Consider the following 15,760-nt stretch of genomic DNA (forward strand, 5'->3'; position numbering starts at 1 on the left):
TAAAAGATTCTTCCATAGCCATGTTACAATTTGGGTCTGAGTGTGTAAAACAATTAATATTCTACCATTGTAGCAAAGAACACAAAGCACTGCTGATGCACTCTCAGCAAAGCACAAAATTAGTGTTATTGGGCTCAGACTGAAAATAGTACAGATTAAAAATTTTTATTTGATAATGCAAGTATAAACATATGATTCTCACACAATATTCATGAAGAATGTCTAGTCTATGAAGTTTGCTTTGCATTGTATTAAAACATTTTATAATAAACTAAAAATATTTTATTTAAATATTTTTATTTTATAAATATAAATGTTTGTCAGCTGTTTCTCTTTTTTACAGCTTAAAATTTGCTATCTGACTATTCAATTTAAGTGATCTTGTCACAAGTCTTACTTGTTTTGAAAGTTTACTTGTTAACATGAAATAAGCAAAATTGTCAATTTTGTAAGAGTGGGAAACTCTATTTTCAATTCAATTCTTAGTTTTATGGCAAATGATGGTGATCACCATATGAGGTAGAGCCAAAAATACATTATTATAATCATTTCAAATGCTTACTCTGTGGAGAGCATAATTTACTTGTTATGTGTAACTTGATCAGCAAATAATTTGTAGTTAGTTTAATAAAATTGTGGTAATAGAAAATTATAGTAGAGAAGCTTTAGGAACAGGAAGAGCATTGATACACTCCTATGAACTATGCTTATTTTGCTACAACAGTTTTTTTTCTTTATTTTGGTCCTATTTAATGGACACAGATATGACACCACTATTATTTGGTGAAATTAAAGTATCCACCACTGTTTCCAATCTATCCATTCCAATCAAAAAGATTTGTGTTATTTAAAAAAGCTTCTGTTGATCCCATGTTCCCTTCAATAGCAAATTGTATACATAATATAACATGAAATTGCCTGTCTGTCATACATACCATATTTGTTTACATGAAACTTTGTGGTGTACATATCGTCAAATATTAACGATCATGTTGTTCTTGTATTTCTAACATTAGCATTTAGTCATACAAAAGGCTTCCATTTACACAGAGGAAGCAATAAATCAGCTGTGCATACACCTGAGACCAAACAAGCACCTAATGGTCTGTAGGGAACACTAATAAGTCAAAATCCAATTAAATAATTTCCTTCATTTAATGGTTTATTAGATTTTTACTTATATTTGGTTTATATCAAATAAAGACTTATTGATCTTTGTGGTATCAGCTGTTTGTGTCTGCTCTAAAAAAATGCACTTCAAATTTAGTTTAAATGAACAAATATATGAAAAAGTACAGTATACAGTGTCCTAAAGTAAAAAAAATAAAATAAATAAATGCAAAAATATTCAAGGCAAAAATACATAATGTCATTACTACATGTAATTACTGCACAGGATTGAGATATGCAGTTATATGTTAACTAAGATTCTAATAGCTTATGTGCAGTACTGAGGCCGGGACTTCTGTTTGTTGCAGCACCACAACACATGGCATTATACTGGGGATCATACTGGTGCAAACATGAAGGACCTCCAGTCCTTCCAGAGCCTTTATTTGTCACATATAGTAAAGTGAAATTGTTCTCTATCCCAGCTTGTTAAAAAGCACAGCAGGGACGTGCAGAAGGGGGGCGGGGTGGGAGAGTGGTCTCTGGGGGTTCTAGCCACTGTCCTTTTTCACAATTATTTAAAAGTGCCCCTCTCAACATTAATTAATAAACAATTATATTATGCAAAAAAGCATTTGAATTCAAATTAACACGAAAGTGTGCACGAAACAGTAGCAGATTTATCACAAGAAAGTCTGAGAATTTTCTTATTTATTTGTCCGACTTGAGTCTGCAGTCAGATAGTCTCGTTGTCATGATGCAGTCGCGATGCGTCTCGCTTCTACAGACAGACACCATGCTGAAACCACTAGTTCTTCTGCTAACCTTTTTGTGATATTAGCAGAATTTTATATGCTGCTAATTTGCTGCTCTGACCCCATTTTATAAGTTCGTTACATTTCCAGACATGCAAGTAACCCTGTAAAATATAGATAAACAACATGAATGGAAAAAAGTGAGCTAATATGAGACAAGTAGTTGCAAAAAGGCACCCTATTTTTACAAAGAGTTAGGCTTTCTGCGATACTCTGTGTTACCGGTGTTCTGTTCGGCACTGCCCCCACTGTCCTTTTGCTTTTTTATATACATAAAAACCATTTAGTTCAGTTGGAGACGTTCAACAGAAGCTATAAACTAAAAGCATCTGCTCCAGTCAGCATGAGCTGCAGAGTCACAGCACAGAATAATAATGAACCCACTTTTCAAGATCGCAAATATAGTTCTACTATATACAGTACATATAGTACCTTGCCCCTTCTTAACTAATATGGTCAATTTAGTCCTGTAGCCTAAGTGATATGAAAAAAAAGTGATGTAAGATCATTAAAATCTCAATTTATCTTTTTAAAATTAAATTTAGAGGGTAAGAATGACAAGCTTTGAGACCAAAATGCCAGTTCAGCAAGCAGTGCTGCAGTTTTATAGAAATAAGAAGAGTGCTGTTGACAAATGTAAATTTAATTGTGAAATGAATAGTTTTACTGGATTTTACAGTAAGTGACATACAGTGGGTGTGTCACTACATTTGTGGATGGTAATACTGTAATTTTTGTTTTTTCATAATGTTTAAATTTTCTTTGAAATATTCTTTGGATTCATCTCTCCACAAAAAATTTCTGTTTTGTTGTAATTATTTCTATAAAGGTAAAAATAAAATACCATTACTTTATTTTAGTAGTGTCATTCTCATATTCATTATTGTGACCATGCACAGTGTGCTTACAATGTCTACCAGGGTGAAAAGAATATATAGCTAAATTAAAGTTAGTAAAATAGTTAAAGTAATAAAATTAGCGCTTTGGTGATGTAGCCCTTTTTGACATTTTAACCCCTGAGGAACTCTGCACGTCCCTGAAGCACAGTGTAGTGGCAGCACTGGGGCTTGAACCCCTGGCCTTCTAACCAGTAAGCCAGAGCCTTAATCATTAAGTCACTACTTGCAACAGATGAAATCTCCTGTTCACTGATTTCTGAAACTCTGCAGCCATTTCTTAAATCATTGCATTCCATATGAATTTTTGCTTTACTTGTGGTGTTTAAAATCTACAGTACACTGTCATGAAAAAAAACACTTGTTTTGCTGCTTCATCTGCTCTCACATTTCCCCATAAACTTGACTTGAATTCCTAATTGATCTGTGTGTGTATATGTTGAGCTTCAATTAGAATTTCCTACCTGCTTTGCCATGTATGTGACTGTAACCTCGTTAATACTGATTTGGAATCTGAGAATAAAATTACTTTCCCTGGCAAATCTATAAACGGTAAAGCTAACACTAATGCAATTATTTCTGTAGTGTACAATGAGAGGTGATCTGTCAATGTTTTTGATTCTTTAATCGTAAATTCTGGTAATGTTTTAACACTATGTACATTGTTTACAAGTGCATTCTTTAATTCTGTTAGGGAAAAGGGTGCATGTAAAACATATCTAAATGCATTTTCTTTCCAGCTTTTTAATTATCTTATTTGGAGCTCCTTGACGTTTCTCTTTTGTTAGCTCTTTCCCTCTTTTTTCCATTGTCTGATGTTCTCATTACTGTAGACAAATATTTTAGCTACTAACTTTGCCTTGTTATCTGTAACTGCAATTATTCTTTCATGTATCATGCCCCATACCTCTCCTATAGGAGTTTTTCTTCCTATATTTTTCTTTTTTGCCTTCCTCACAGTTTTATGTACCAAAGCCTGCACACTTGCATTCCATCAATTTTTTTTTTGGAAATTGTGCATTCTTTGTACTATTCAAAAGGCTATATTTCTCTCTTTCACTGCTAGTTTATATTCTTTTCTGTTCAGAGCTATTCAGCTATTAGCAACTATTCAGAGCTTTTTAGGTCTTTATGGGCTTTATAGTAGTATTTTATAATCAATGTGAAATTTTAATGGGAGCCTAGAGGTAGCAAAAGCATAGACTAGTTTTTCTGCATCATGCAGTGACCTTATATTTCCTATCTTAGCAATATTTTTGAGATGAAAGTAGGCTATCCTAGTAATATCATCTACATGAGATTCAAATGAGATGCCAGAGTCAATAATCACACCAAGTCTTTTACTGCTGCACATGCTGTAACTGAAAGACTATCCAGAGTTACTATGTAATAAGAATGCTTACTTCTAGCTACCTGTGGTCCTAGTAGAAGTAGTAGTAGAAGTCTCTTGTCAGTATTAATTCGAAGGAAGCTACTCAGAATCCAGTGTCTAATGTCCTTTATTTAATGTCCTTTACATAATGAACTTTATTCCTCAACTTTATTAAACTGGTGTCTCTCAACTGGCTTCGATGACACATACACTCACTGTCCATTTTAATAGGAACACCTGTACACCTGCTCATTTATGCAGTTATCCAATCATATGGCAGCAGCACAATGCATAAAATCATGCAGATAAAGGTCGAGAGCAGTTAATGTTCAGATCAAACATCAGAATGAAGGAAAAGTGTGATCTTTGTGACTTTAACCATGGTATGGTGTTGGTGCCAGATGGACTGGTTTGAATACTTCAGAAACTTCTGATCTCCTGGGATTTTCACACACAGCAGTCTCTAAAGTCCATGTCTCGCCCAATTGACCAGTTAAACCAGTTTGATCCATCCAAGATTCTTACTTACTTATTCTATACACTGAAGTTTGTCATTACTATTTAAAAGTGCGTTTTTCTGATAATGCTTGAAACATTTAAAAAAAAAAAAATCAATAATTTGTATTGCACATCTCCATTTGCCACATGGAACAAACAACCAAAACAAGAATAAGCTTTTGAAAAAATAACAATAAAGAACGTTGGGGTTACGCATGTAACCCTGTTCCCTGAGAAGGGAACGAGACGTTGCATTTAGCATAACAGTATGGGAACGCCTTGCACGTGTGACCGGTATCTGAAGCTTGTGTAAAATCATGCCTCTACTTATAGGCCTGCCATGATCAGGTGACGTGGCAATTAAGTGCGTCGCATGATTATATATATGTATAAGCCTGGAATGAATGTCCAGGCTGTAATAACGAATCAATGTGTGTGGCGTAGACCACCCTGCAGCCGCACACACATCCTGCAAGGATACCCCTTTGGACAAAGCCTTCGAGGAGGCGTCCGCCCTAGTGGAATGAGCTCTTATGCCCAGAGGCGTGGCGAGACCACGTGTCGTAAGCCCTAGAGATTGCTTCCACTATCCAATTAAAGATACGCTGCTTTGACACAGCATCACCTTTCCTGTCGCTGCCAAAGCAGACAAGTAGCTGCTCCGACTTATGCCACTGGCTGGAGCGGTGGACGTAAGTACAGAGAGCCCTTACTGGACACAGCAGGTGCATCCTCTCTTGTTCCGGTGTGAGGAACAGAGGACGGCAGAAAGCCTGCAACACTACAAGGTGGGCAGCCGATGTAGGCACTTTAGGAATATAATCTGGCCTAGGATACAGGAAGGCCTTGGCTAATCCAGTGGTAAAGTCAAGGCAGGAAGGGGCAACAGAGAGAGCTTGTAGACCTCCCACTCGCTTGAGAGATGTCAGGGCCAGTAAAAGAGCTACCTTTAGAGTCAGAAGCTTCTCAGAGGCTGACTCTAAGGGCTCAAATGGGGCCCCTGACAGACCTTCCAAGACCACAGAAGGTCCCAGGAAGGTATGCGTGGCCTGCAGATGGGCCTCAGCCGTCTGACACCATGCGTGAACCTCGAAGTTAGAGGATGTTGCCCCACAGAGGCTCCATCAACAGGGGCATGGCTGGCCGAAACGGCAGCCAAGTAACCCTGATTGTAGAAAGAGCCCAGCCCGCTGAGAAATGTTCTTGTAAGAACTCCAGGACTGTAGCTATTGCACAGTTTACTGGGTCTACAGTGGATCCCTGTGGATGGGAATCTCCCAAGGAGTGTCATCTCGCAGGGATATTATCTCTCAGAACCATGTTCGAGCTGGCCAAAAGGTGCTACTAGCAGACTGTTTTGGTGAACTCTCGCTAGAGCTTGTCGGAACAGAGCAATGGGGGGAGCAGCATACAGATGTGACCTCGGCCACATGAGTGGACTCCACCCCAAAAGTCTCCCAAGATCCAGCTTTATCTTGCTCAGTGTTGATAGGATTGACACTACGCATGTTGGGGATAGAAACGCCCTCATCATAGTAGAACCCTATAACCCCTAGAAAAGTTGTCCACTCCACCGGGGAAAGCATACTTTTCTGAGATTCAACCTAAGCCCCAAGCTCTTCATGTGGGCGAGAACAACATCTCTATGTTGAGCCACCAGCTCCTTGGATCGTGCTAGAATTAACCAGTCGTGCAGGTAGTTTGGTACACAGATGACCAGGAGTCCCAATGGAGCCAGAGTGACATCCATGCACTTTGTGAAGGTGCGAGGGGATAAAGCTAGCGATATTCCTATGTGGAAATATGCACCTTTTAGATCTATCGCCGCAAACCAGTTCTTGAACTGAAACTGTGGCACGATAAGTTTGAACGTCAGCCTCTGAACCTGTATGTCCGAAGAGTATGGTTCATATGACGCAGATCTAAAATTGGCCACATACTCCCAATTTTTTGCGAAAAAGGAAATAATGGCTGTAAACCTCCCTCCCTTCGGGAACAGGGTACATGTTCTATGGCCCCATTGTCCAAAAGGGAACTTACTTCCTGCGCTAACGTCGGGCTCTGGTCTGTGCTGACTGCTGTGGTGAGCACACCTCTAAACGTTCGGGGGATGGAGACACATTTGGCAGTAGTTTGCACGCTGCCCAATGGTCTTTTAGTGACGTTAACTATTCCACCTTCCATTGGAGGGAAAGCATCAGATTTTCGTTGCCCAGTGACAGCTCACTGACCAGAGAACACTGAAAACTCGGGGACCGCCTTGGCTAGGGCAGGCCCTACAGTAGCACTGTGGGCTACCTGCCCTAACATCCTCATGTCCCCAGATACGTCCCTCCACAGCCCCTCAGGACCGTTCTTTTTTGCCTGGTTGGCCTTCATGACCATTCTCAGATCAGGCCTAGTAGCAGACCGTGACTGTGGCCGCCCGGTTCCCCTGGCTGTCTGCGGGGGTTGGCGGGCTGCCATACTCACCTTCTGGGTCTCCCTCACACTGGTGCTGGCCTAGGCTCCACTCATGGACGCCAGGGTGAGCTCGAGACAACAGGGAAGGAACTGGCTTTTTTTTTTTTTGAATGCCGCCATATGTCGAGCTCACTCAGCAGGTCTGCTTGGTAGGCCTGCAACCCTGTCATTGTCTGCAGTAACCCACAAGCAAGACTACTACTGCATAGGCTTGCCCACCAATGCCACGGTGGCCTTACATGGCTCGGATGCAAGCCGGCCCCCGTAATTACCTGCCGTTGGTGGAGAGAGGTAGCTCGCAAGCGCCTCCTCCACCTTGAGCATAGCTAAATAGCCATGCCGTTCATTCCCACAATGGCCGAGTAATCCAAAATGGTGGGGTTAGGAATATGGCTTATGTGTGGTTTTCCCCCAGAAGCCTGAGATTTTGTCATGCACTTCTGGAAGACAGGGGAGTTTCTGCAGTGTGGGGGATTTACTGTCACTGGGTAATCACTTCAAGCAGCTCTTTATATGCTGCTCTCAGTTTTTAACACATCCTTCTAACTCCTCGGAGTCAGAGAGGAATTATTTCCTTTTGGCTTTCCATAGCGGAAGGAGGAGCCGCGACACGAGCTCCAAAATCCAGCGGAGAGCCGAACCCTGAAGACAGAGCAAGAGATAGAGCAGCGCTCGTCTCCGGCTCCTCTTCTTCATCTATAAGAGATCCCCCGAACCTGAGACGGCTGGCTGCCTCGGCAGCGGCCAGCCCAGATCTGCGAGGCTCTGAAACCTGACTCGCTTCGTCTTCCGTTTTTTTTTCTTGATGAGCGCGAGTCGCGCTGCTTAATGAAGGCGTTACCATGCGCAGCCTCTCGAGGCTGCCATCGCATACTACACCGCCAACACTTCACCCAGAAAGTGTGCACTTTTCCCCGTGATGAAACGGGAGCAAGCCGTAACACACTTCTTGAATTTTTTCTCGCTCATTACTTACTTTTTTTCCTCTAAAAAAGGATAGAAAAGTTAAGAGATTTTGAGAAAATATCGAGTAGAAATGAAGCGTTTTTGTCACACAAACAACAGACATGCAGTCCCGCTGAAGATAATCTGGCGGCGTGGTTCACAGGTATATATATATCATATATATATATATATATCATGCGACGCGCTTAATTGCCACGTCACCTGATCATGGCAGGCCTATAAGTAGAGGCATGATTTTACTCAAGCTTTAGATACCGGTCAAGCGCGCAAGGCGTTCTCATACTGTTATGCTAAATGCAACGTCGAAGTTCCCTTTGAAAGGGTACATCATAGGAACATGGTATGTTGTAATGTGTTTCTCAGACTAGAGCAGTGTCTCAGCAGAGAGCTGTCTGTAAAGAAGTGTGTGTGTGTGTGTGTGTCTCAACATGTGCCTGTGTACATGTGTGTGTGTGTCATTACAGACACAAGTTTTCATCATCAATAAAATTGTAAAAATGTCAGTTGGAATTAGCAAATATTTAATAGAAGGGTAATGTCACTTACTGCATTCCTATCAATTAACAAAACTAAAGTTAATGTCACTGTAAAATGGCTGAGGAAAGTGTGAATCAAAAATGGTTTTCTACATTTTTGCTGATAGCGATGCTCCCTTACGGTGTTAACTAGTTTCTAATGATACTTTGTGCTTGTGCCAATCCAGGAAAAGAAATGTTATGTTGTTTGAACCACTTGGGTGCTTCAGTCAGCAGTGAATCACCTGACTGGTTTGGTTTCAGAGGTGAAGCTTCGAAATCTGGCAGAATTCAGTGTTTTAAAAGGACATGAAATGATGCATGGGTTGTGTAGTAGGTGTGTGGTGACATGGTGTAGTGGACTATTATGGATAATTTATTCATGGAGCCATTCTAAAATATTCAAAAATGTATTAATTCACTCTAAAATAGACTACTTGCTATATGTCATGATTTCCCCTCGTGCAAAGCGCTGGAGCATGCATCGCGTTCTGAAAACCCGAAAGTGCGAGCACGCTTCTGGGTTTTTGAGTGACATTGATGTTGTTCACTTTTGACACGTGTGTTTTGTATGGTTTATGTCCTGTCTCCACTCCTGTATTGTCATTGGTTGTTTCCCTTATGTATCATTGTTTTCGGCTGTTTTTTGTTTTACCGCTGAATTAGGTTTAGTATTTAAACCCCTTGTGTCTCATTGTTCTGGGCGAAGTATTATGTGAGTGGTACCACCGTACCAAGCCTTTGTATGGTGTTCCTAGTGTTTTGTTTCATAGTTTTTGATCCGGTTTTTCGTTTCTCATTATGTGCTTTGCCTTGCCTGTTTAATGCCCGTTTGCAGATCGTCTGACCCATTGCCTTTTGTAAAATACCTTTAAAGGTAAAAAAGGAAATGTGTCAAGTAAAGTGGGTTTGTATTGTCATTCCTCTATACATTGTATACATTGGAAATACATAAATACACAGAACAAGACAATAAATACACCGGACATTAAAAACACAGAAACTGTAAACTATTTGTAATGTAGCAGCACAAGTATAGCAGCAAAATTGGCAGCAAAAACGAGTTCCATAATGTAAAAGTGACTAATGCAGCTTTGTAAAGTGCGCTATGCAGTGGTGCGGAGTCATACCGGGTTAGGGTTAGGTGTTTGACTAGCCCAAGTGAACATTAGGAGGCAGTAGGGTATGGAGTAATTTTACTGCCTCAGGAAATTGTTGCAGAGTTTGTAGGTGATAGCACAGATACTCCTGTACCTTCTGCCAGATGGCAGGAGGTTGAAGAGTCCATGAGAGGGGTGAGAGGGGTCATCTGCAATACTGGTGGCTTTGCGGATGCAGCAGTTGTTGAATGAGGTGTCCATGGTGGGTAGACAGACTCTGATGATCTTTTCAGTTGTCCTCACAATTCACTGAAGGGTCTTGTGGTCAGAGGCTGTGCAGTTCCTGTACCACACAGTGAGATTGCTGATCAGGACTTTATCATCCCTCTGTAGAAGGAGGTGAGGAGGGAGGGCACTGCTGGGCCTTCTTGGCTAGGCAGGTGGTGTTGAGAGTCCAGGAGTGGTCCTCAGTCATGTGCACACCAAGAGCCTTGGAGCTTTTGACTCTCTCCACAGTTGTTCCATTGATGTGCAGTCATGAGTGGTCCACTTGGATCCTCCTGAAGTCAACAATCATCTCTCTAGTCATATCAACATTAAGAGATTGTTGTCTCTACACCATTCTGCTAGCTGGTTCACCTCTTCCCTGTACACTGACTCATCATTGTTGCTGATGAGGCACACGACTGTAGTGTCATCAGTAAACTTGATGATTACTTGGTGATTAGAACTGAACTTTGCAGCACAGTCATGAGTCAGCAGACAGACTGGGGTCTCCCAGTCAGAAAATCCAGGATCCAGTTGCAGAGGGAGGTCAGTTGTTGTGGTATGATTGTGTTGAATGCTGAAGTCTATGAACAGTATCCTTACATAGTTGTCCTTTTTGTCCAGATGGGTCAAAGAAAGGAGGATGGTAGCAGATATGGCGTTCTCTGTTGAGCGGTTGGGATGGTAGGCATACTGAAATGGGTTTAGTGTAGTGGGAAGACTGGTCTTTATGTCTTGCATGACTAATCGGTCAAAGCACTTCATGAGGATGGGTGTGAGTGCAATAGGCCAGTAGACATTGAGGCAGGACACAGATGCTTTCTTCAGCACAGGGATGATGGTGGTTGTCTTGAACCAGACAAGGATGACTGCTTAACTCAGGGAAATGTTGAAGCTATCAACAATGCAAGCTGATCAGCACATTCCCTGAGCACCCAGCCAGGTATGTTGTCAAGACTTGCAGCTTTCCATGTGTTAAAGTACTTGGATAGTGGGAGTTGGGGGGCCTTCCATGCTGGCATGTTGTTCTGTGCTTCGAACCATGCATAGAAATCGTTCAGTGCATCTGGGAGCAAGGCATCACCATCTCAGACAATATATAGCTTTGTAGTCTGTGATGGCTTGAATGCCTTGCCACATACACCTTGTGTCCTTGGTGTTTATGAAGTGACTCTGGATTCTTTCTGCATAGCTGTGCTTTGCCCCTCTGATAGCCCAGGACAGATTGGCCCTTGCTGCGTAGAGGGCTACCTTGTGGTCAGACCTGAAGACAGTGTCTTGGGTTTTCAGCAGGGAGCTCACTTCGGCAGTCATCTACAGTTTCTGGTTTGCACATGTGGTGATGGCCTTGAAGGAAGTCACATCATCTATGCCCTTGCTGATGTAGCCAGTCACTGATGCTGTGTATTCCTCAAAGTCTGTAGCCTGTATGTAGCAGCCTCCCTGAATATATTCCAGTCTGTGTGCTCAAAACAGTGCTGGAGTGCTGAGATGGCTCCCTCAGACCAGGTTCTTACCTGGTTCTAAGGAAATAGTATTTTGCAACTCATTCCATGCCCAGGGACCATAAAAAGAGAAAACAGTTTTACCAAGATCTCAATGCACTCTTGGAACATTTAAATAAAATCAGGCAGTAGATCTAGTACTATAATTGCTCATATGATAGGATAAAAGGCTGGAGATATATAGGTAATTTGTCTTACAACGTCTTTCATATGAAAACCATCCCAACTATTCATATAAACTACAATGGTGAGTACATGAACCTGCACCTGTTACAAAGCATAATGCAACATGATATACAGAATCCAATTTTTTAACTAAATATGAAGTTGCATGCATGTAAATCACCACCATAATCTAGAGATTTCTAGAGATTTATTCAACAAAGTGCACATAAAAGTGCCTGAGAGCTATAATTTTGTAGAATGCATTTCCTTTAAAAATAAGCAGTGAGGGTGGGCAGGTGTCAAAGGGCTTGACTGACTTTCACAACAGCCAAAATCATTTACTAGATTAGATATTAGAAACATTGAGAGCTTGAATCACCCATTATGACACAAATAACACGCTTTACAACCAATAGGGAGCAGAAAGTTTCTCAGACCACACTTCCCTTCAAACCTTTAGATGGATGGGTGCAACAGCAGAAGATCACATATGGTTCCACTCCTGTCAGCCATAAACATTAATCTGAGGCTACAGTGGGCAAAGGCTCACCAAAACTGGACAGTGGAAGATTGGAAAAACTTTTGGATTGGAAAAACTTTGCCTGGCCTAGATTTGTGGCCCTGTGCTGACTGTAAACACAGATTCCTGTTCTTGGCTGACATAATTGGAATCAAATGTGGTCTTCTTTTGTTGGTTCGCAATATGCAATTATTATAAATTTCATGTAGATATACAAAACACAAACTAAGCCAAAACTACTAATCCAAAATATTACCTAGCCAAGACATAAGCAAAAGGGGTTAGCATTATCAATGCTTTATTTTATATATATATATATATATATATATATATATATATATATATATATATATATATATATATGGGCATTATTTATATCTTTGACCTTGAGATCACATGTGCAATACATCTTAATTAATGCCAGAGGGGAAAACTGTTGCTTAGTGTTCCATCGAGAAATTTCTGATAGTTAAAGGCAAGCTATATATACTACTTTCTGGTGAGCAGTTCAGAAAACTGTCAAGCCTGTGACAGCAAGGTCTTAACTAAGTCAAGGTATGGTCTGTGATATAATGCTCAGTATTTTTAACAGTCTTTTAAAAAAATCAATTTATAGAGATATAAGAGTAATACATTTTGTAGAATGTAACTGTCTTGACAATGCTGTTGTGTAATGTATACTCTGTCTTTTTTACAGAATCAATAAATATGCTCAATTTTAACATAACTTTAATTTTTTTGGCTTATGGACCTTCTGGGCCTCTCAATTATGCACTTTTCTTTGTCAGTTTGTTGACTTATCTTGCAACACTTTTTGCAAATTTAGTGCTGATGCTGGTGATCTACCTTGACACAAGTCTTCACAAACCTATGTTTGTATTTCTATTCCATTTGGCATTGAATGGACTTATTGGAAGCTCAGCAGTTCTGCCTAACATCATGTACAACCTTCTTGATAATATGAAATTCATCTCATTTGACAATTGTCTGTTTCAAGTATTCTGTGTTAATATTTATGCAGCTTGTGCATATTTAATATTAATGGTTATGGCATATGATAGATATGTTGCTATTTGTCAACCACTGCAGTATCACAGCATAATGACAGCAATGAAAGTTAGGTTGCTTCTAGGCATAGCCTATATTTTTCCGATTTGCTTTTTAGGTACACAAATACACCTTACTTCACAGATGCCTTTGTGTAGGTACACTATAAATAAGCTGTTTTGTGATAACTTGGCAGTTGTCAACCTCTCCTGTGTTAAGAGTGTATTTGGAGACCTGTATGGCTTGGCATTGGTAGTTATCTTTGTTGTTTTTCCATTATTATTTGTGGTTGCGTCATATGTAAAAATATTACTTGTTAGTTTGAAATTATCAGCAAGTGCAAAAAAAAAGGCTTTAAAAACCTGTCTCCCACATTTAATCACATTTATTAATTTCTCATCGGCTACTCTTTTCTCTGTAATATATAATCGATTAAATTATTACCTTCCAAAAGAGCTTAATGTTTTCATATCTGTACATTTTATTCTAATCCCACCCCTCCTGCATCCAATTATATATGGAATGAAAACCGAAAAGATTAGTCAAAGTTTCATAAAACTTCTGCATAAAAGAGTTTTTGCACTTGAATTTAATTTTCAATCAGTAAACACCATTTAAAAGCCTACTTTTTGTATATAAGGTCTAATTTGATATTTAATTTTGTTACAGTGCTGGCCAAGCATAGTTTAATTCTGACTGTATAGTTTGCATACCTATGGGAAAACAGATTTTACACTGATTTGGTGTCTTTGGTTTCAGTTTGGTCAGTATTACTGTGTGCGTGTGTGTATGTGAGAGAGAGAAAGGCGGGGGCGGGGGGGGGGAGATGAAGAGTCATCCATATTTCTCTAACGTAAATGATTTGGAAATTGCCTTAAAATTCATTATGTACCAATAAGTGCAGCTTTCTGCCTTATGCTAGACAGCAGTATACAAGGATGCCTACAAAAATGAAATAAATGATAAGACATGTGAGATGAGTTAATCTTTGGACAACACCAATGAGTACATAAATGCAAATGTCTTTTATTTTGAAGACTGAATCAGTGTAATTACAGTATCTGCTGTAAACACATACTATAAATTGCTTATAACTCTTCAAATATATATGCAAAACGGACTTGTATGTAAAGAATCCTTGTGTGTATAAACCTTTTAAAAATGCTCTGATTTACTAAAATAGTCATGTTTGTGTGTGTGTTTCCCCCAAGAAATTAAATGAGAGTTCATGGATTAATGAAATTCTGAGTTTTGTGAGCTGTGCTTGGTGCATGGGTTACAATATTTATAAACAAAATTAAACAGCTGTCATAGTCTATTTTTTTTCTAAAAGTATACGTGTGATACAGACTACAATGGGCCATTCACATTTATTTGTGGAATATGTGAAAAGTGGTCCTACCAGCACCTACCTGCTCACACACACACACACACACACATTTGTCTTGCCATCTATGTGCTAGGGTCCTGTATTAAAAAATACAATATATGGCTGAATTACCACCAATTACACCTGACCATCACATACATATGTGGGCCTTCCCCAAACTGTTGTCACAAAGTTGGAAGCACACAATTGTTTAGGATACCTTTGTATGCTGTAACATTATAATTTCCCTGCACCTGGATCAGGCCAAAACCTGTTCCAGCATGACAATGCCAATCGCCACAAAGCGAAGTCAATGAAGATATGGTTTGTCAAGGTTGGAGTGGAAGAACTCGAGTGGCCTGCACAGAGCCCTGACCTGAACCCCAATGAACACCTTTGGGATGAATCGGAAGAGTGGTCAGGTGTCCACATAGTTTTGGCCATATAGTGTATGATACTGTGTCCCTTACTGAGTCAATAAGGGATGTGATTTGTCCCATATTCTCGTAAACATTGTTTCATACATAGACAGTTGTGAGAATAACAATGATCTATAAAATCAAAGAAATCGAGAAGTTCAAATTCAGTGGGATGGAGATAGAGATTTTTGGACATGCACTATGTGATGTCAAAGTCATTGTCCTAGTTACAGAAACAAATGTGTGCAATTCTTAAAAATGCCTTCCAACCCATGAAACACATGAGGCTGTTGAGGTACAGGTGTGAAAGTGAGACAGGATACATAGTCAGTCCTGTCCCTGACACTGAATACAAAACAAATTGCTCTTTAAGGTGCTCAGAAACTTTTACACCTGCACCATTGAGAGCATACTGATGGGAAACATTACATTCGGGTTTGGGAACAGCACCATGCAGGCCAGACAAGCTCTTCAGAGGGTGATGCGAACAGCTGAGAGTATCATCCGCCTTGAGCTCCCTGACCTGCAGACCATCTACAACAAGCGGTGCTAGACCAAGACCAAAATGTTGGTGAGGCAGATCCTGGGGCTGTCTGGCTATTACCTGAGGGTTGTGACTAATTTTTCGGACATCACTGGCCCACTGAATGACCTCACTAAAAAGGAGCGCCAGATCCAGTCCAGTGGATGAAACCATGCGAGTGGGCTTTCTGCCAGGTAAAAGCAGTTTCGT

General features: G+C 40.2%; 1 protein-coding gene across 1 annotated transcript; it reads left to right on the plus strand.

Annotated features, from left to right (window-relative positions):
• Nucleotides 1-12,818: 12,818 nt before the first annotated feature.
• LOC128621728 (olfactory receptor 52K1) lies at nt 12,819-15,580 on the plus strand. Its single transcript, XM_053647684.1, has 2 exons — nt 12,819-13,842; nt 15,401-15,580. Exons 1-2 carry the CDS (start codon nt 12,853-12,855, stop codon nt 15,578-15,580), a joined length of 1,170 nt encoding a protein of 389 aa, XP_053503659.1. The 5' UTR covers nt 12,819-12,852.
• Nucleotides 15,581-15,760: the final 180 nt, after the last annotated feature.

Source organism: Ictalurus furcatus, chromosome 17 (genome assembly GCF_023375685.1).
Source record: "Ictalurus furcatus strain D&B chromosome 17, Billie_1.0, whole genome shotgun sequence".
Classification (NCBI taxonomy): Eukaryota; Metazoa; Chordata; class Actinopteri; order Siluriformes; family Ictaluridae; genus Ictalurus; species Ictalurus furcatus.

Excerpts from the sequence above, each read along its gene's own strand:
- LOC128621728 (XM_053647684.1), top strand. The coding sequence starts at position 12,853 with ATGCTGTTGTGTAATGTATACTCTGTCTTTTTTACAGAATCAATAAAT. Across the intron at positions 13,843-15,400 it reads TTGAATTTAATTTTCAATCA|GTGCTCAGAAACTTTTACAC; the intron begins GTAAACACCATT and ends TTGCTCTTTAAG.